Genomic DNA, 22635 nt, shown 5'->3' with positions numbered 1-22635 from the left:
GTCAGTGCTAATAACATATATATATATATATATATATATATATATATTTGAAATCAGGATTTAACTCTTAAATTTAGTCCTAATTGTTGATTATTATAATTTGATCTCACCTGGTAGTATGAAAACAGAAACCTGCGAGTTTAGCAGACAGTGCTGATTAGATGCAGCTTTCAGGGAGCATTCTGTGAGTTCCTCTCATCCACTTTCACTGAAGAAGTGGAAGATTGCACTAACTATCTCACAGCGGATCATTGTCGTCAGATGGTTCACAGGCTGAAGGAGAAAGTGCACAGGTCCTTCGATGTGATGTTAGAGGTCTCAGAGGTGAAGGGATGCTACAATGCAATGGGGTGAGCTGAGGGGAGGGCTGGAGATGCCTCTTTGCCCTCCTGTTCCCTTCTCTCACTACTCTACCTGACCTCTTGTCTTCCTCCCATTCTTAATCCAGATCAAAGATTCGAGATGCTCATGACCGAGCACTTCCCCTGCTGAGTCCTCTAAGGTGTTCATTAAGGCAGAAGGACAGCACGGTGGCACAGTGGTTAGCACTGCTGCCTCAGCGCCAGGGACTTGAGTTCAATTCTGCATGGAGTTTGCACATTCTCCCCATACCTGCGTGGGTTTACTCTGGGTGCTCCAGTTTCCTCCCACAGACTAAAGATGTGCAGGTTAGGTTGGTTAGCCATGCTACGTTAATCCTAATGTCAGGGGGACTAGCAGGGTGAATATGTGGGGCTACCGGAAGAGGGCCAGGCTGGGATTTGTTCGGTGCAGTCCCGATGGGCCGAACTTCTGCACTGTAGGGATTTTCTATGGGATGAAAACAATCTCGTTTTAAACTTCAGAGACATCATCTGAAAATACTTACCAAACATACGGCTCTACCCTATCACCACCCTCCACTGTCTCAAAGTTATCTAATATCCTGTACTCTACAAGCCAGAAATTTGCTCCACCCAATTCGACAAAGTTATTGTCTTCAGTAACCATTACAAAACTTCGTTCTCTGGCCACTGACTCCACCGCTCTCCCTTGCAATGGTCTTAATGTTCGCAATCTTATTGTCATATTTGACCCCAAGATGAACTTTTTTAAATTCATTTGTGGGACATGGGTGTTGCTGGCTGGCCAGCGTTTATTGCCCGTCTCTAGTTTCCCTCGAGAACGTGGTGGCAGCTGCCTTATTGAAATGCTGCAGTTCATGTTCTGATCATAGTTCTGCCCCTTTACCAAGATTGCCTATTTCTGTAACCCCATAACACCAGTCACTCCACCGCTGCCTCGGCTGTCTGCAGCTAAAACTCTTGTCTGTGCCTTTTTGCCTCTAGTAGTCAACTCTAATGCTCTGAAAGCGAGATGTGAATGTTGCAGGGATATCTTTTCGTTCAGATTATAGCAATAAAGATAAGTTAAAAAAATCAGAACATTAAACGTGGTTCCAGTTCCAGAATAAAGGGGACATAACTAAAAAGGTTCAAGCTAGACCATTCAAGCTGATGCCAGAAATAATTTCATATGCACGGTAACGGAGATCTGGGACACACTTACCCTATGAAGTGCTGGGTCAATTTGAATATTTCAGAACTGAAATTGGAAGCTTTTAATTAGGTGAAAATAAGGGTTACAGAAGCAACAGAGGTGGGTGGAGTTTAGATTCCAACAAATTTGTAATTCTGAATGGTGGAACAGCCTCAAGGGGCTGAATGACCCCCTCCTGTTCCAATGTTCTTTCTATATCCCACTCTTTTGTTGGAAAGTTCTTAGAATTTAATGCTTGCAACGCAAGATGCTGTTAGTGTGCTGTAAAACATATGAACAGCATGGTGGCACAGTGGTTAGCACTATTGCCTCACAGCATCAAAGACCCGGGTTCAATTCTGGCCTTGGATCGCTGTCTATGTGGAGTTTGCACATTCTCCCCATGTCTGTGTGGGTTTTAAAGAATAAAGAAAATTACAGCCCTCCGAGCCTGCACTGACCATGCTGCCTGACTTGACTAAAACCCCCTACCCTTTTCAGGGATCATATCCCTCTATTCCCATCTCATTCATGTACTTGTCAAGACACCCCTTAAAAGTCACTACCGTATTCGCTTCCGCTACCTCCCCCGGCACTGAGTTCCAGGCACCCACCACGTTGTTTAAAAAAAAACTGCCTTGTATGTCTCTCTTAAACCTTGCCCCTCGTACCTTAAACCTATGCCCCCTAATAATTGACTCTTTCACCCTGGGAAAAAGCTTCTGACTATCCACTCTGTCCATGCCCCTCATAATCTTGTAGATTTCTATCAGGTCTCCCCTCAACCTCCGTCGCTCCAGTGAGAACAAACCAGGTTTCTCCAACATCTCCTCATAGCTAATGTCCTCCATGCCAGGCAACATCCTGGTAAATCTTTTCTGTACCCCCTCCAAAGCCTCCATGTCCTTCTGGTATGTGGCGTCCAGAATTGAATACTATCTTCCAAGTACGGCCTAACGAAAGTTTTATAAAGCAACATGGCTTGCCAATTTTTAAACTCAGTACTCTGGCTGATGAAGGCAAACATGCCGTACGCCTTCTTGACTACCTTCTCCACCTCCATTACCACTTTCAGTGACTTGTGTATCTGTACACTCAGATCCCTTTGCCTATCAATACTCCTAAGGGTTCTGCCATTTACTGTATATTTCCTACCTGTATTAGACTTTGCAAAATGCATTACCTCACATTTGTCCAGATTAAACTCCATCTGCCTGCCCAAGTCTCCAACTGATCTATATCCTGCTGTATCCTCTGGTCCTCATCGCTATCTGCACATCCACCAACCTTTGTGTTGTCTGCAAACTTAGTAATCAATCCAGTTATTTTCCTCAGTCATTTATATATATTACAAACTGCAGAGTTCTCAGTACTGATCCCTGAGGAACACCACTTGTCACAGCCCTCCATTCAGAAACACACCCTTCCTTTGCTACCTTCTGTCTTTGAGCAAGCCAGTTTTCTATCCACCTTGCCAGCTCACCTCTGACCCTATGCAACTTCACCTTCTGCATGGTCTGCCATGAGGGAGCTTGTCAAAGGCCTTACTGAAGTCCATGTAGACAACATCCACTGCCGTACCCTCATCAATCATCTTCGTCACTTCCTCGAAAAACTCAATTAAATTTGAGACACAACTTCCCCCTCTCAAAACCATGTTGCCTCTCACTAATACACCCACTTATTTCCAAGTGGGAATAAATCCTGTCTGAGAATCCTCTCCAATAATTTCCCTACCACTGGTGTAAAGCTTACCACCCTGTAATTACCTGGATTATTCTTGCTACCCTTGTTAAACAAAGGTACAACATTGGTATTCTCCAATTCTCTGGGACCTCCTCTGTAGCCAGTGAGAATACCAAGATTTCTCTCAAGGCCCCAGCAATTCCCTCCCTTGCCTCTCTCAGTATTTTGGGGTGTATCCCATCAGGCCCTGGGGACTTGTCTATCTTCATGTTTCTCAAGAACCCCAATATTTTCTCCTTTTTGATCTCAACATCACTCAAACTATCTACACATCCTTTCCCAGACTCATCCACCAAGTCCCTCTCTTTGAGTACTGACGCGAAGTACTCATTTAATACCTCACCCATTTCCTCTGGCTCCACACATAAATTTCTCCCCTTGTCTTTGGGTGGACCAACCCTCTCCCTGGCTACCCTCTTGCTCTTTATAAATATGTGTAAAGAGCCTCTGGGTGCTCTGGTTTCCTCCCACAATTCAAAGGTATACTGGTTAGGTTGATTGGTCTTCTAAATTGATGCTAGTGTCAGGATTAGTAGGGAAAATATGTGGGGCTATGGGAATAGGATCTGGGTGAGATTGTGGTCAGTGCAGACTTGATGGACCAAATGGCTTCCTACACAGTAGGGATTCTGAGTGGATTGAACAATAATTCCTTTCCTGTAAAGTTGTCATAGTCCTGGATGACCATAGGCTGCTCTCTTCCCCCCCTTTTGAGGGGGAGAGTTGACTGGTGGTGATTTAACCTGAGGGTCACCACACCTCAGGCAAGGGGCAAAGTTGAGAAGGTGGGGCCTTCATGAATAACCTCAGCCAGTATGGGAATTGAACCCACGCAGTTGGCGTCGCTGTGCATCACTAACCAGCCATCCAACCAACTGAGCTAAACCAACCCTGTAGCAAGTCTACACTCATCCAGCTTTGTGGATGAGGCAACTCATTCTTTTTTTAATAAAGTAATGCAAACATGTTTGCTGCCCAAGTAAAATATTCACCAAATATTTAACTTGGCTTTCTCTCTTCTTCCTCATTCAGCTCCCCATGGCATGCTGTAAAATCTGGAAATAGTGTGGCACTTGTGTCCTATACAATACTGTATTTGTTTATTGGTGCAATGTTTTCATTTAATGTCATATTTATTCATTTAAAATGAGAAATGAATGTCTGCAGAATGGATTAGAATCAAAATATAGTTTCAGCTTTTCATTTGATGGCCTAGTTTACAATTGCTTTCTCACTCTTGGTCCTTTGCGCACCTTTGTGAGTAGAGCTATAATAGGGTACGTCGCAAATTCTGGTAAACACGGCTCAGATTTTGGCCTTATTAAAAATGCCGAACCTCAGTGCTCGCTGTTATGGAGCAAATCAAGCAACAATTTCTGGAGCCTGCATATGTGCATTTAAACTAGGAACTCTGAGTTCCCAGTTCCTTCACGGAAACTGGTTAATCGATTTAGCATTAACCTCTGTGCATCAGTGCGATGTTACTTACCCATTTATTGCCACTTGCTGAACATGCCAGTGCCAGCAGAAGTTAGGACAGGTACATTTAAGGTTAAGTCCATTCTTGGCATCTTTGGTAAGTCATAATTGCTGCTAAAGAACCTCTTTGGTCCAGAAGGTTTGATTTTCTAAGCTGCATCCCTTCAGAAGTTACTTAATATCGCAATTTTATTTTTTAAGATGTATTTTTCAACGTATCTTTTCTATTTCTTTCTCTTCATCCCATCTGACTTTTTCAGTCTTTGCTTTCTTGCTTTAAATCTGATTTCGTGCTTCTTGGCTTTGTGCCTCTGTCCCACTGAGTCTGCCTGCTCACACCCACCTCAGACGCACTGGATCAGAAGCCAATTACAGTAAATCATTGCTTATAAAAACATTATGGGCTGTTGTCAGTGAGGTGAACGGCAAGTGCTATTCCTTTGCCACTGACTTCAAAGTTCAGACCAATAATACACAACATTTGTAACAACTTACCCCATAAACAAGAATAATTTAGCATTATCATTAATTTTGTGTTCCTTTGACCTTAGATTAAGGGTCAATCTAATTGACGTTTGTAACGTGATAAAACAATTTGTTTGGACAGACGGAAAGAAACTGCCCCCTTTACTAAGGGGGTTCCAGAACACGGGCATAATCCTGAAATTAGAGCGGGGCAGTCGAGTAGTGAAGGTTAGGAAGAACTGCTGCGCGCAGGCGAGTGGAAATCTGGAACTCTTCTATCAACAAGCTGTTTGAGGCTGGATGTCAATTGAACATTTCAAAACCGAGATGGGTGGGTCAGGGTGTTGAGGGTTATGAAACGAAATTGGGCAGTTTAAATGAAGGTACAGATTAACAGTGAGTGGTGAAACAGGCTTGAGAAGACTGAAGGGCTTACCCTTGTTGTTTAAAACTACAGCTGTGTATTGCATGTCCTGCTTTAACATGTATCCTTTTGAAAAGTGCCAGTTTTATAGCTGATGTCTGACATGTTTTATGAAGTATCATTTACGGGCTGGTTACTTAAATTTATTACACGCAGGCCATTTTGATCATTGTTCTGTTAGGCTAAAGATCAAAGCAAGAGTGCAAGTTCCTGTTAACGCTAAAACAACATTGCAAATCCACAGTAACCCAACTTGTATCCTCTCCCCAGTCTAGTTTGATGTTGTAGTTTAGTATCCTGTTTCAGCTCCTTTGATCTTAGAAATGGTAACTGAGGAAGAATTATTTCTTTGGCTTGGCTCCCTTGTTTGTGGGTTCCCTACAGTGCAGAAGAGGCTATTTGGCCCATCGAGTCTGGACTGACTCCCTGACAGAGTATCTTATCCAGGTCCTCTTCCCTGCCCTTTCCCCACAACCCTCCACATCTTCCATGGCTAATCCACCTCACCTACATGCCTTAGGACACTAAGGGGCAATTTAGCACAGCCAATCTACCTAACCTGCACAACTTTGGACTGTGGGAAGAAACCGAAGCACCTGGAGGAAACTCCGGGGAGGATATGCAAACTCGATGCAGCCAACCAAGGCTGGAATTGAATCTGGATCCCTGGCTCTGTGAGGTAGTGGTCCTCGCCACCATGTCATGTGTGGGTGAGAAAGATTCAATAATTGCCAAAATGGTATAAGACACATATAGAGAATCCAATTGTATGAAAGGAGAGCTTTCTTAATGTTGCCACCAAAGTTCGCAAAGGTGAAACTAGAGTTTTTAATGTTCATTAGCCAACTTTGTATAACTTGTATCCAGTTTGTTATCAATATTTTTCTGGACTCAAGCACTGGATAAAAGCGAATTATTGCAGATGCTGAAATCTGAAATAAAAAGAGAAAATGTTTTTTCTCTCTTGGTTTTTTTCTGGATATTCTGGAGCTATTCCAGTATTTGAATTTATACTCCTATAAACAGCACTGTGACTGGCTAGGTAAGGTTGCTCTTGTATTTCTTAATAACACTCCTTTGGACCATTGTCTATGCTGAAAGCGCTATGTAAATTCAGGTTGATTTTAGTCAGAAAAGGATAGGTACTGAAGTTTTTTTTCTGCTTTGTGCAGATGTTTGATTTATGCAGTTAGAGGTTACTTTTTGCACGCACCAAATTCTCAGCGCTGAACATTTCAGACTGCCTGGAAATGGTCTCAAGGAGCAGCCAAGCAAAATACTCAATGCTCAAAATCTGAAGAGCAGAAAGTGCTGGAAGTACTCAACAGGTTGGGAAACATCTGTGGAGAGAGAAGCATAGTTAACATCGCCATATTTGATCTGATTTTTCTCCCCACAGGTGCTGCCCTGACCTGCTAAGTATTTCCAGAGTTGTGTGTCTGGGAACAGCTGCCGTGAGGGAGCATTGAAAAGCAGCCAGCTGTTTGACCACTGCATCTTTATGACATCTGGGGTTAGGAGAATAAAGTTGCCTCCCTTTAAGAGGACAAGAAATTCTATACCCATTGACTTTACCGCTTTTTGTATAGACGAATATTTGTTGCAGCAGTTTGTTTCTTTTTAACATTCAACAAGGATGAGAGCACAGATGGTGGGGAAAAGCTCACTGGTTCGCAGTATATAGCATTCCAGGTCAAGTTGTGTGTGGATCAGATGCAAGATTAACTTCCTAGAGCCTGCTCACAACTCCCTTGACCTTAATTCCATTAAGTACTTGTGTGAATTGTTTTGTGATGGCTCACTCTGAGAGTGAGATACTCAGAACTGCATTCTCCCCATGGTGGTGTGGAATCATAGAACAATGGAGCATGGAAGGAAGCCATTTGGCAATTAGGCCTATGCTGGCTCTTTGAAAGGGGTATCCAACTTGTCCCACTCCCTCCTTTTTCCTATAGCTCTTTTTTTTCTAATACTCATCCAATTTTCTTTTGACAGTTGGAGCTAAATCTGCTTCCATTTCCCAGTCCAATAACTCACTATGCAAGTTTTTTTCCTTTGGTCCCCCTCTGGTACTTTTGCCTTAAACAAAGTTATCTTCAGCCACCGTGTAAATGTAATTTTTAACAAGTGGGGCAAAAAACATATTTTAATACACATACTCAAGCAGAGCATTTGTTTAAACCTTTGTGCAAATAATTGTCCTATTCACTGGAATTTCCCAAGGGAAGCAGTATAATACAGCTCAGGGAAACTCAGGGTGGAGGAGGCTGTGGAAGCTTTCATTGCATCAGTGACACTTCAGCGAGCACAGCATCTATGACCTGTTTGGAATAGAACCCTTTTTAAGGAGAAGAGAAAGCTAATCTCTGTTTTAGAATTGTACAGATAAAATTTGCTACGTAACTTCACTGCCGCGACATTTACCGTGCAACTCCTCTCAATCCATTGGGTGCACTAAAGCAGCACTAAAGTGTTGGTTCTCTCACTAGCAGTAGTGCAAATGCAGCTTAACTCGGGATTTGTCCAAGGATAATGAGGCTGTGTAGTATTATGTGGAGATGCTGGCTTTGGACTGGGGTAGGCACAGTAAGAAGTCTCTCATCACCAGGTTAAAGTCCAACAGGTATATTTGGAATCACAAGCTTTCAGAGTCACCTAATGAAAGAACAGCGCTCCAAAAGCTCATGATTCCGAATAAACCTGTTGGACTTTAACCTGCTGTTGAGATTTCTTACCGTATGTAGCATTATATAGTTGTATTCTATAATGGTGTTGCACAAGTTTCCTGTTGGCGGAAATGGAGAGTCGTGCAACATTGGTCAGTATCTTTCAACCCCCTCCAATGTGAACAAATATCTTGTTGGGTGGGTATTGTCTGTTAAAGTTCCCTTGGCATTATTTGGATAAGGTGATGCAACAAACATGAGAAATAGCCACACACTCATGGTGGCACGGTGGTTAGCATTGCTGCCTCACAGTGCCAAGCACACAGGTTTGATTCCAGCCGTGGGTGACCGTGCAGAGGCTGCACATTCTCCCTGTGTCTACGTGCGTTTCCCCTGGGTGCTTCGGTTTCCTCCCACAACCTGAACGCCATGCTGGTTAGGTACATTGGCCATGCTAAATTCTCCCTCAATGTAGCTGAACAGGTGGCGGAGTGTGGCGTCTAGGGTATTTTCACAATAACTTCATTGCAGTATTAATGTAAACCTATTCGTGACTAATAAATACACTTTAAAAACAGATTATATTCCCCTTTATGAATTCCTGATTTAGCCAGCTAACACTGCTGCTTTCTTTGATTCATGTTTTCCCTTTTCTTCTTTTCCATGAGACCAATGAAACTATTTTTACCAGAAGTTTGATTCAATTCAAAATGCCACACTGTCTGCAGTTAATTAATCAAAAACAGGGCTGTTTTCTGATCAAGATTGAATTGGTTGGGTAACATCCTTCTAGTAACCTGAGTCGAAACCCTTTTGTGCACTTCTGTTGCGTTTATCTATGCAGAGGCCGACTCCATCTCTCAAGGTCATGGCTTCCAGCACCTAGAAACCTTTAGCCTGACAAGGGATTGATTTCTGATCATGTCTCCTCTCCATCAGCTACATTTACTGACATACAGGTTTCTCGGTTTGCGTTTATTGACTTTTACTCCTCTTCCTATATAAACTTGATCTCCTCACGCTCCAGTGTGTCTGTTCATCTTCAAAGATCTGTAACTAAACACCACACATCTTTAGATAATTGTATTCATTCGATGGACTGAAGGGCCTATTCTGCGCTGTATGCCTTAATGACTAATCATTGGCTCACCCCACTGCTTTGGTTGGTGTGGCTAATAATTGATTTTTATGGAAGTGAGGATTAAGCTGGTGCAGTTTAACATGGAGCAATCTCCTACTGACCTCCCCTGCCCCACAATTCACACAGTGAAGAGAAAAGGGAGAGTATATGAAGCGCATGTCATCCTGACATGCTACCCTACTGTAGCTGGTCAGGTATTGAAGCTGACAGGGAATGTCTTTCTGCTTCATCAAAATGCCCTGCCCTTTTAAACTTCTCAAATGCTGTTCCAATAATGAGATGGCAGCAATTTCTGTCAAATTTTGTCTCTCAAAGCGTTAGGTTCGTTCGCTAATTCATGTTGCATTCTTGTATTAATTGGGCTACAAATCAGTGAAAAGCCCACACACATTGTGGATGGAGCGAACGTTATAGTTCCAGGGCAGTAGGTTGTGAGAGCAATTGAGCCTTTTATCATTTTGACAGTGATTCCTGTTATTGTGGGAGTGCTGAGCACTCTGAGCCAACTCTGCCTGTCTACTTCTCTCTTGTTGTACTCACGGAAAGGTACTGGCTAGTTTATCACTAATCCACACTGCCCAGCAGTGGTGAACGCCCTCATAGTAACCTGTAAGATTCCTTGAAATGTGGCAAGAATGTTGATTATGCAGATGCCTCTGACTGCATTCTAGTGTCTATTTGTGATCCTCTGGCTGCTGAATTTTTGTGTTTGACTTTGATAAATGAGATGGCTTTGGGTGTAACTTGGAAGCTTGAGGTCGAAATCGGTTAAACCAATGTTGGATCAAAATGCAATTCTCAGCGCCACGTCACAGGAAGGATATATTTACCCTGAAGTGGGTGCTATACCAAAACCATATCAAAACTTCAAGAGGTAAAACTCAAGGCGAGATTCCATAAACTAGGGACGTTTTTCCCTGGAATTCAGATGGTTAAGGAATCCCCTGGAATTCAGATGGTTAAGGAATCCCCTGGAATTCAGATGGTTAAGGAATCCCCTGGAATTCAGATGGTTAAGGAATCCCCTGGAATTCAGATGGTTAAGGAATCCCCTGGAATTCAGATGGTTAAGGAATCCTCTGGAATTCAGATGGTTAAGGAATCCCCTGGAATTCAGATGGTTAAGGAATCCCCTGGAATTCAGATGGTTAAGGAATCCCCTGGAATTCAGATGGTTAAGGAATCCCCTGGAATTCAGATGGTTAAGGAATCCCCTGGAATTCAGATGGTTAAGGAATCCCCTGGAATTCAGATGGTTAAGGAATCCCCTGGAATTCAGATGGTTAAGGAATCCCCTGGAATTCAGATGGTTAAGGAATCCCCTGGAATTCAGATGGTTAAGGAATCCCCTGGAATTCAGATGGTTAAGGAATCCCCTGGAATTCAGATGGTTAAGGAATCCCCTGGAATTCAGATGGTTAAGGAATCCCCTGGAATTCAGATGGTTAAGGAATCCCCTGGAATTCAGATGGTTAAGGAATCCCCTGGAATTCAGATGGTTAAGGAATCCCCTGGAATTCAGATGGTTTGATTAAAATTTTCAAGATATTAAGGAGAACGGATAGGATCGAGAGAGAAAAATGTTTCTGCTTTGATTAGGAAGTGGTCTAAAAATTAGATCTTTCAGGGGTGAAATCGGGAAACACTTGCAAATGTAAAGGGTATAAGGAGTATTTGATTTATTAGTGTCATATGTATTGGTATACAGTAATAAGTATTGTTTCTTGCACAAAATACAGACAAAGAACACGATTCATAGAGAAGGGAAGGATCGAGTGCAGAATGTAGTGTTACAGTCATAGCTAGGGTGCAGAGAAAGATCAACTTAATGCAAAGTAGTTCCATTCAAAAGTCTGACAGGAGCAGGGAAGAAACTGTTCTTGAGTTGGTACGCGACCTCAGACTTTTGTATCGTTTTCCCAATGGAAGAAGGCGGAAAAGAGAATGTCTGGGGTTCGTGGGGTCCTTAAATATTTGTTTGGAACTTGCCTACAAATGGCAATTTATGCTAGATCAGTTGTTAATTTTATATCTGAGATTTGACCTAATGTATTGAGGGGTATGAGACAAAGGCAGGGGTTAGGTTGAGATTCAATCATGATCTTATTGAATGAATTATGGAGCAGGCTTGATAGGTTAAATGGGCTTTTTCTATTCCTATCTGTTTTTAAGGTCCGTGAGTGCACAGCACACAGATTATTTCTTGCAAATTGCAGAACGTTTTGTAAAATTGATTTCAGTCAAGCAGTGGAAATGTGTGTCTTCCCAGCTCTCAGTAGATAGTTGCAACTGGGATGATTTGACACCCCCAATCCCTGTGCATTCTCTCCTTTGTTTTCTGCACTCTGTGCTGCCCTCTGCCGTTTCTCACCCTGTAAGCTGTATAACGTCTGCTCCAAAGCTCTGCAGCACTTTGAGTTCCTTACAGAAATCTGCTTTCAGCTGTTTCTAATACGGAGGATGGAGAAATTATGGTTTGTGTCAAAATACAGGTTGATTGATTGTCCTTGGGTTAAGGAAAGAATGGAAGCTTTATTAACTGTGGGATTCTGGGATACCCTCAGGATATGAAAGGTGCTATACAAATGCAAATTTGTCCTTTTACCACTTTTAGGTAGATTAGATCAATTGGATGTTTCCTCCTCTTGCCTGAAGCCATTATTCCGTCAAATCTCACTTTGAGGATTTGAACGAACCTAAAGATAAGTTTAAGACTACGGATTCCTATGAAATTTTATACAGGTGTGTGTGGCTATGCGGAGTCTGCAAGTTCTCCCCGTGTCTGCATGGGTTTCCTCTGGGTGCTCCAATTTCTCCCCCAGTCCGAAAGACGTGCTGGTTAGATGCATTAGCTGTGCTAAATTCTCTGTGTACCCCAAACAGATGCTGGAGTGTGGCGACTAGGGGATTTTCACAGTAACTTCATTGCAGTAATTTGTGACACTACTAAAGTAAAACAAAACTTTGACCAGTCCTTGGACACTTACAGCACCACAGGTGTCATCATAAATATTGACTTGCCATTTCCATCGCTGAAAACCGGAAAAATCTTTAGGGCAAATGTCAAGGCCTTGAAATCAGAAGATATTCACTAGGTTGGCCCAAGGCATGAGGGCTTTTAGTGATGTGGAGAGGCTGGAGAAGCTGCAAATGCACTCCTGAGGTGGAGGTGCTGGCGTTGGACTGGGGTAAGAAGTCTGACAACACCAGGTTTAAGTCCAACCAATTTATTTGATAGTAAACACAAGCTTTTGGGGTTCGCCCATTCGTCAGGTGAATGGAGAGTTCTCAAAGCTTGAGTTTACTATCAAATAAATTGGTTGGACTTAAACCTGGTGTTGTCAGACTTCTTACGATGTTTTCCTGAGAACACAGGAGAGTTGAGAGAGGTGTTCATGAAAGGTCTTGAGTGAATAGGAAGGAACTGATTTCACTGGCATGAGGATGAGTAAATGGGGGGTGTGGTGGTGGGGGTGGGAGGGGTAGATTAAAGTAATTGCTAGAAGAATCAGAACTAGGGTGAGATATTTTCCAATACAGCGAGTTGCTGTGGCCAGGAATACGCTGTCTAAAAGGGCAGTGGAAGCAGATTCAGTAACTTCCAAAATGGAATTATACAAACACTTGCAATGAATAAAAAAATTGCAGGGAAGAGCAGAGAGGATGGGTTTAATTGGATAGCTCTGTGAAAGAGCTGTTAGAGGTATGATGAGCCACAAAGCCTCCTGTGCTGTAAGACACTGCCTGTATTTAATTTATTAACACTGATAGCTTTACATGTGTATGTTTGTTAAATGAGAACATTTGCCAAAAGTGCTGCCTCACGTAGCCAGGGACCCGGGTTTGTTTCTGGCCTCGGGTGATTGTGTGGAGTTTGCACATTCTCCCTATGTCAGCGTGGATTTCCTCCAGGTGCTCCAGTTTTCTCCCACAGCCCAAAGATGTGCAGACTAGATGGATTGGCCATGCTAAATTGCCCCTTAGTGTCAGGGGGATTAACAGTTTGATATTATACCGTGGAATAAACTAGTTTATTGTGCCATGGCAAGATTTTCTTACATGAAGAGTGAAATAAGGGGTTGATGGAGGTGCCAAGCGACCAAGTGGACAATTCATGGCTACTTAAGTGTGTCATTCCATCCTGTCCCCACCACTGTTTCCCTAGCAGGTAGCCCGACAGCTTAGTTGGGGCGGCTGCAGAGTACAGCACCCCATAAAATCCAGGACAAGGTTTCACTCTGAGATTCCCACAGCCAATTTGAAAAGCTCTTTCCTGAAAGATATACATTATCTCCAGATAAAGTTTTACTCACAATCCATCAGACTTGTTGTCACCACCACCCCTCACTGCTCCTAAAATACAGGGACATGCACATACTCAAGGAAACAGCGGAAAAATCACATTTCCTACTTCAGTGATGCAACGTACATGATGGCCTTGAAATGTTCAGCCAGTGTTTAATCTATTTTCTTTATCGGGGCCACTGAGGTCAGCTTTCAAGCACATGCTATTGTACAAAGGAGATGGCCATGAAGAGTAGATTAACCTGTATATTTTGGAATTAACTGATGTTATCTTGTAGTCTTGCTCCAGTGTAAGCACTGTCCAGTTATAGCTGGGCTACGTTTTTCTGCACAATTCCGGCTAATTACATGTTTAAATTGAACCTGTGTGTATATATTATATATTCGACTGGCCACAAGACAGCAGTGGAATCCCACTGTGTGCGTTATTGAGCAATATCTATTGGAATCTTAATTCAAATTCCATTTTTAACTCGATAAGAGAATCAAGTTAATGTTTCATTAATTGATTTATAGGTGAAGCTGTTTAGAGTCCACACTGGTTTATTAAGCCTAACTGTATTGAATACAAATGTTGGGACGTCTTGTTGAAGTTGTACAAGACATTGGTAAGGCCACACTTGGAATACTGTGTGCCGTTCTGGTCAAACTATTGTAGGAAGAATATAATTAAACTAGAAAGAATGCAGAAAAGATTTACTAGGATGCTATTGGGACTTGATGGTTTGAGTTATAAGGAGAGGCTGGCTAAACTGGGACGTTTTTCTCTGGAGCATAGGAGGCTGAGGAGTGATCTTATAGAGATCTATAAAATAATGAGGGGCACAGATCAGCTAGATAGTCAATATCTTTTTCCAAAGGTAGGGGAGTCTAAAACTAGAGGGCATTGGTTTAAGATGAGAGGGGAGCGATACAAGTGTCCAGGCGGGCAATTTTTTCACACAGAAGGTGGTGAGTGTCTGGAACAGGCTGCCAGGGGTAGGAGTAGAGGCAGGTACAATTTTTGTCTTTTAAAAAAAACATTTAGATAGCTACATGAGTACAATGGGTGGGTATAGAGGGATATGGGCCAAATGTGGACAGTTGGGATTAGCTGAACAAGTTGGGCTGAAGGGCCTGTTTCCATGCTGTAAACTCCTCTGACTCTATGACTATGTCTCTGACTCTAACTGTTTCAATATCCAGGTTCACTGTTTTGGGTATCATTATGTTTTATTAAACTCTTTAAATATTTGAGAATGTGCTTCAGTGGAAACTATTGACTTTGTTTTCAGTGTTATGGCCAAGTTGGGAATTGTGGAACTCACTTTGTATCTTGAACTGGTGTTCCTGTACTGTCACTTTAAGAAAGTTGTATTTTTCGTTGGCGATGTGCATTATATGCAAGTTACCATGCTTTTTAAAAGATCAAAGGTGATAAATTTAAGGGGAAGCTAAATGGACAGATGAGGAAGAAAGGGTATTATGCTGATAGGATGGGAAGAAGAGGGATGGGAGAAGATTCGTGTGGAGATAAATGCCAGCATGGATCAGCGGACCCAATGGCCTGTTTCTGTGCCATATGTACTCTGTAACAAGACTGAGGGTGCTAATTAACTGGTGGAAGCTGATCTCATTTTTAAAAGTAGTTGGACAGGTACTTGTGAGGAGCTTCAGAGTTATAAATAAACACAGGGATGTATGACTGAGCACAGCTTCTACTTCCAAGAACCAGTATAAACATGGTGGGCTGAATGGCCACTTCTGGCTCTAAACTTGTATCTGATTGACTTATGGCTTCATATTGATACTGAGTAGCTGTCTGCCTCGGGAAAGAGGTTGGGTTAATTCTATGGGACATAATAAATGAACCTGATACCTGAGCTAGGTAATACTCTGGGCTGCTATTGATAAGCTTGCCTGCCTCACTAATGGAACTTCTTGCTATTTGATCAACTTCTTCCCACACTGCTCCACATGACGCTAATGGGTGGGGTGATCTAGCAGGACAAGTAGTGCTTTGTGCTGGTAAGCTGCAAAGTTTTAGCTGGTTTAAGTTTGAGAATTACTCATGCGTTCACTTGGGGTCCCTATAGCTCAACTGCTGCCAATAAATTTCTGGGCTTCAATAAATGGGGCGCCTCTCTGTGGGGGAGGCCGCAATCCATATCTGGAATTACTTACATAAATTTCTAAGTACTTGGGTTTGGAAGAACTTCAGCATGGTGATTAGTTTGTGCTTTATCTGATACCCTGCAGATTACATTTTCTTTTCAATTATGCTGTAAAAATAGGCCAGCTCTGCTAATTTATTTTTGGAACCTTTGCTGTAAGCTTTGCTTAAAGAAAGAAGAACTTTAACAGAAGTGCTTCTTATTGGTTGAAGATTTTGGTTATTTAAGATCTCGCCGTGATGAAATTAATCTTCCAACTTGCTACATGGTCTAACTCCCCAGAGAACTGAATTTGAATCCAGGCCGCACTGATGAATGGCATTCTGCTCTACTTCAGGGATTCAGAATCAACAAAGCTTGGCTGCAGCTGCCGGAACAATCTATTGTAATGCAAAGAGAGCTTTAACTTGCATCTGAGCTCCTGCTGCACTTAGAAGTGAGATGCGAAAAGTGGGACAACATTTCAGTTGTCGCAATGGCAATCTCCTATTGCTGATTCCTGTTTTACAGCCCAGCCACCACCATTTGTTTACAAGTCCTTTATTACCTTCCTGCTGCTCTGTTGTATTATGTTCTAATTATATGGAGCCAAACCCTGAAAATATTGCATTCGTGATTACTGAAATAGGTGATAAAAGCAGATATATAAAGTTGGAATTGCATATCACAAAAACAGGAAATGCTGGAAAATCTCAGCAGGTCTGACAGTATCTGTGGAGAGAGAATAGAGCCAATGTTTCGACTTTGCATGACTCTGTCAGAGCTGCATGGAGCTTCCTCAGCTCTTCTCTCTTCACAGATGCTGTCAGACCTGCTGAGATTTTCCATTTTCTGTTTTCATTTCAGATTTCAGCGTACGTAGCAATTTGCTTTTATATTAGCATTATGTGTGTGTTCATTTACAAGTGTTTATAGTTACCAACTCCTCAATATAGCTGCAGTTTGTTTCAAAGTGGCACCGGTGCTTGGTGACTTCTCGCATGCTGTGCCCAGCATATCTTCTAATTCTATCTTTTGCTGTTGTTCTATGCTTTTAAAACTTTATTCTAACTCTTTTCATTAAGCTGATCTTTCTCTACACCCTAGCTATGACTATAACACTACATCCTGCACCTTCTCCTTTCTTCTGTATGAATGGTATTCTTTGTCTATATCGTGCGCAAGAAACAATGCTTTTTACTGTATGTTAATACATGTGACAAACCAAATCGAAGAAATCCATGTTAAGTTCGAGTTTATTTATTAGTGCCACAAGTAGGCTTACATTAACACTGCAATGAAGTTGCTTTGAAAATCCCCTAGTCACCTCACTCCAGCGCCTGTTCAGGTACACTGAGGAAGAATTAGCAAGGCCCATGCACCTAACCAGCATATCTTTCAGACTGTGGGAGGAAACCGGAGCACCCGGAGGATAAACAAACACAGAACGTGCAAATTCTGCACAGACAGTGACCCAAACTGAGAATTGAAGATAGGTCCCTGGCGCTGTGAGGCAGCAATGCTAACCACACTGTGCCATGTGCTGCCCCTTGGTTATAGTTTGATATATTTATTTATGGATCTATTAGGGCAGTGAAAATAGTGATGAGGAAATGATTGAAATCTATAATTATTTTAAACTGCACCCTGAAACAAAAACGCTGTCTAAAGCAGCTTTGTTTTCCATTCAACAGGTATGGGATTCGTCCAGAGAATGTGATCCTGTATGGTCAGAGTATTGGAACAGTACCTACAGTGGACCTGGCTGCTCGATATGAATGTGCTGCGGTTGTCCTTCATTCTCCCTTAATGTCTGGTATGCGTGTAGCTTTTCCAGACACAAAGAAGACTTACTGCTTTGATGCGTTCCCCAAGTAAGTGATTTTACTTCCAATGTTCGCAGAGTCATTGCTGGTTAGGTGACTATTAGCAAGATTAAGCTTGAATTTTGCAGTATAGGCTCTTCCTAAAAGTTTGTGGATTTTTGCTGCAATTGTCCAGTTCAAGTGATGCAATGCTAGCTACATTTAATAAATCTTCTCTAGCTCCAGTGTAATGAGATGGTACATCCTTTAGAAGGGACCCCTAACAGCGCAGCACTCCATCACTACTACTTTGGAGTATCAGCCTAGATTTCTTTTGTGCTTAAGGCCCTGGCGTAGCACTTGAACCCACAATCTTCTGACTTCAAGAGCGTTACCCACTGAGCCACAGCTGACACTAGCAAAATGTATTGCAAATTGATGGGGGCACCCACCGGTGTAACAGTCAGTTTACAGACAGCCTTAAAACCCCTGCAACTCCAGAACAATCTTCCTTCCATCTAACTACTAGAATGGATAGCAGTTATCCATTCTACTAAGCATCACTGCTTTGCTATGTCTTGCCTCCCTAGCATTTTCCTTTAGGGGGTTTATTACTAAAAGCTATTCTACCAAATTTAAATTGCTTCAGGTTGTCTTTTTTTCTGCTTCCTTGTGCAGTGTACATATGTTGTGGAGGAAGTCCGTGTACGTGTGCACACATGTTATATTGTTTTCATATATAAATATGAAAAACGGACAGATTTTAAAGTATAATTTTAGTATATTGTTCTAACCCTCATTGAGATCAGTAACTTTTAGAGAGAAATTCAAGCTTCTGGTTCATAGTTGAACAGATGACAAACAAGATTTCACTTTTTAAAATGTTTATTGTAACAAACAGACTAAAACACCCTTGACTAAATACTATTTTTCTAGGCAATGTATACTTCAGCCACAGAATAGAGGTTTTAACACGAGCAAAAAAAGCATCAGGTGTATGTTACACTTAAAGTAGGCATTCAGTTCTCCCAGAATCAGTCCAAAATGATGAGAAATAAAGCCACCTGAGGCTTTACTTCTCATCTTGGTTATAGTTTGATACATTTATTTATGGATCTATTAGGGCAGTGAAAGTAGTGATGAGAATATAATTGAACTTTGAGACCACATTTGGAACATTGTGTGCAGTTCTGGTCACCTTACTGTAAGAAGGATGTGGAAGCATTCAAGAGAGTGCAGAGATGTACAAGGATGCAGCCTGTTTGGAGGGTGGGTCTTATGAGGAAAGGTTGAGGGAGCTGGGGTTTTTCTCTTTAGAGCAGAGGAGGATGAGATGCAACTTAATAGAAGCTTATAAGATGATGAGGGGGATAGTTAGAGTTCAGAGACTATTTCCTCGGGTGGGTGTAGCTGTTACTAGGGGGCATAACTATAAGGTTCATGGTGGGAGATACAGGAAGGATGTCCAAGGTAGATTCTTTAGTCAGAGTGGTTGGGGTGTGGAATGCACTGCCTGCTGTGATAGTAGAGTTGGACACTTTAGCAACTTTCAAGCGGTTATTGGATAGGCACATGGAGCACACCAGAACGATAGGGAGTGGGATAGCTTGATCTTGGTTTCGGACAAAGCTCAGCACAACATCGAGGGCTGAAGGGCCTGTACTGTGCTGTACTATTCCATATTCTATCTCTTCCTTAGAAGGTTTTAATTCCAGTATTGGGGTGTAAATTTTCTTGGAGACTTTTCCCTCTGTCTAAAACTAGGCAAATCTTTTAGCCTCATTTTAACCCTCAATGAATTTGATCTTTTCAATCGGAGTGCGAATTTCCACTCGCATTCTGACATAGTGAACCGATGAGACTGCTTTTTCTCTCTCTGAATTCAGAATTCAGTTTGAGGGTGAGAAAACGGAGTCCCACACTTGCATTGTGGAATTAAACAAAGGCAATTACAAAAACATGAGGACAGATTTGGCCTTAATGGAATGGGTAGGAAGGCTGAAAGGTGTGGTAAAATGTATTTCCAGTGACGACGAAAGATTGTAAGACTGGGAACATTTTCAGGCATATTTTAGGAGTCTTTCTCCTTTCAAAGCCCATCCTTGGCAGCATGAGTCATGTAGACCTTCTACCAGGTAGAGTTGCTGATTAGCTATCCTTGAGAGCCCAGCTGTCTTTCATAGAAATCATAGAAACCCTACAGTGCAGGAGGAGGCCATTTGGCCCATCGGTCCCACCCAGGCCCTACCCCCATATCCCTACATATTTATCCACTAATCCCTCTATCCTACGCATCTCACGACTCTAAGGGGCAATTTTTAGCATTGCCAATCAACCTAACCTGCACATCTTTGGACCTTGGGAGGAAACCAGACTGCCCATAGGAAACCCATGCAGACACGAGGAAAATGTGCAAACTCCACACAGTGACCCAAGCTGGGAATCAAACTGAGGTCCCTGGAGCTGTGAAGCAGCAGTGCTTGACCACTGCTACTGCACCACCCATAATCTTGGAACTTAATTGAAATATGCATGATCTTGAGGGATCTTGATAGGGTGAATATGAAAAAGCTTTCCCTTTTCAGAGAATCTAGAACTAGCGGGGTCACATTTTAAAAATAAGGGGTTGCCCATTTAAAACTGAGATGAGGAGAAATTTCTTTCCCTGAGGGTCATGAGCCTTTGGAGCACGCTTAACAAAAAAGTGGTGGAAGCAGAGTCTTTGAATATTTTTAAGGCAGAGGTAGAAAGGTTTTTGGTAAACAAGGAGATGAGAGGTTATCAGGGGTTGGTGAAGCACAGATTTGAGGTGAATATCAGATCAGCCTTAATTGTACTAAATGGCACTGCAGGCTCAATGAGCCAAATGGCCCACTCGTCCATGTTTATATATATATATATATATGGATAATGTGGAGTATAACTGTTTACAAATCTGCACTCTTAATACTCTTCTGGGACTTTTGAGACTCAGACTATCCAAGGTTAGCTCACAGGCTGCTGCCATTGTCTCCAAGCATAAACATCTCCACCTTCCCAATGATAAGATCTGGGCCCTATTGAATCTCTGGCAAGCAACATCAGGCAGGCTTCAGAACAGGTCACATGATCTTCATTTTATCTTTGAAAAACACAGTCCCAAAATCATATCAACTTCATAATTATCACAAGATTGGCTTCAGATTCTTAAATTTGACTTATTTCAATTAGTGTGTATTGAAATTAATCCTTTAGAGAATTGTACTGATTTTTAAAATACGTATATAATGCCATGCTAAAAGAGCCATGATCCTGAACTCCCATTGCAACAACTAAGTGCACGGGATGACACAGTGGTTAGCACTGCTGCCTCACAGCACCAGGGACCCGGGTTTGATTCCGGCCTCAGGTCCACTCTCTGTGTGCACTTTGCACATTCTCCCTGTGTCTGCGTGTTTTTCCTCCGGGTGCTCTGGTTTCCTCCCACAGAGCAAAGATGTGCGGCTTGGGTTGATTGGCCATGCTGAATTGCCCCTTTGTGTCAGGGTGGTTTGGGGGTTGGCAGGAGGGTATGGGAATGGGGCCTGAGTGGGATCGTTGCTGCAGGCTCGATGGCCCAAACGATCACCACCCGCACTGGAGCGATTCTATGAAATGGTCAATATTAGAGTGAATTTCAAGATTATTCTGATTGGCTTTCTATTGTGCTTTTAATGGTAGTCTCCAGGAATAGCTAAAGCCAGTGGGGACAGAGGTGGAAACATCAGTGGTGCTAAATGTAAATTTTTGCAAGCTTTACCAGCCTTTCTAGTAAAACGAATGGATTGCCCTTCCACCACCAACTACTAATCAATCTGTGAATTTTAATTTGTCTTGACAGCATTGACAAGATTTCAAAAATAGCCTCTCCAGTGTTGGTCATCCACGGAACTGAAGATGAAGTCATCGACTTCTCGCATGGGCTGGCCTTGTACGAGCAGTGTCAAAGGCCAGTGGAACCACTGTGGGTAGAGGGAGCGGGCCACAATGACGTGGAGCTTTACGGACAGTACCTCGAAAGACTGAAGCAGTTTGTTTCTCAAGAACTGACAAATTCTTAAATGAAATTTTAATATGCAGGGGCTTTTTTTTTTGTTTTTTTTTAATTTGTGACAGTTTTTAATTTCTCATTGTCAAAGCGTATATGCAAGTGTAGTCTAACTGGGAGAAGAAAGGCCTTACAGGGCTTTGTTTGCAAAATCAAGTACTGCCCTTAGGACTGTAGAGGTTTGTAAACATAAAGTAGTGATAATTGATGCCAGTATTTACAGTAAGGCTGGAGCATGTAGTCAGTTTGTCAAATTGGTTTAGGGGCACCCTAAGAAAATACATTTCTTCCGCGCACCCCCCCCCCCCCCCCCCATTTGTCCTGTTCAGAAATGTCGGATTAATAATGTACTGTATGAAATGTTACTTTAGAGATCATGCACTTGATTAATTGCTTTGTGTGTGTTGCCAAATGGATTAGCGTATCAATACGGAAGAGAAATTGGATTGAATCAGGCCTTCTGGAAAACGTCTTAGTAAATCGACTTTAATTTCCACACTAAAATAATATGGCGCGGATGCTGAAACTGTAGAAGAAAAGGCTGGAGATTCGCTCAGCAGGTCAGGCAGCATCTGTGGAGAAAGAAACAGAGTTAACCTTTCAGATTGGTGACCTCTTGCTGCAATTTGTTTCCACTTTGGGTGTAAAATATTCAATCGAGGTGTGGTTTAAATTTTCATCCTTTGTGGTATAAAACCCTTACTGGGGTCGCAGTCATTTTTTTTTTGGAGCATAATTAAAATATTTTAAATCTAACAAGGTGTGTTAATAAAATCTACATAACTGACTTGTGCTCAAAGCCTTTTCGGGGAACTGAACTGATGTTAATGTGTGAAGAACGTGGCCCGGGCTGTGTTTTCTCAATTCAGTGATGGAACTTGAATTTCC

At 42.2% G+C, this 22635-nt stretch overlaps 1 protein-coding gene across 1 annotated transcript in view; it reads left to right on the top strand.

Annotated features, from left to right (window-relative positions):
* LOC145342860 (alpha/beta hydrolase domain-containing protein 17B) overlaps window positions 1-22055 on the top strand; it is a 67657-nt gene extending 45602 nt beyond the window's left edge. Inside the window, exons 2-3 of the mRNA XM_080188391.1 lie at window positions 17571-17750; window positions 21541-22055. Coding sequence (XP_080044517.1) covers window positions 17571-17750; window positions 21541-21760 — 400 coding nt within the window. The 3' untranslated portion in view covers window positions 21761-22055. The remainder of the gene's footprint in view (window positions 1-17570; window positions 17751-21540) is intronic.
* Window positions 22056-22635: the final 580 nt, after the last annotated feature.

The sequence above is a fragment of the Carcharhinus amblyrhynchos genome, chromosome 5 (assembly GCF_965287045.1).
Source record: "Carcharhinus amblyrhynchos chromosome 5, sCarAmb.v2.hapA, whole genome shotgun sequence".
Lineage (NCBI taxonomy): Eukaryota > Metazoa > Chordata > Chondrichthyes > Carcharhiniformes > Carcharhinidae > Carcharhinus > Carcharhinus amblyrhynchos.
This window is presented reverse-complemented; position numbering and strand designations above follow the sequence as displayed.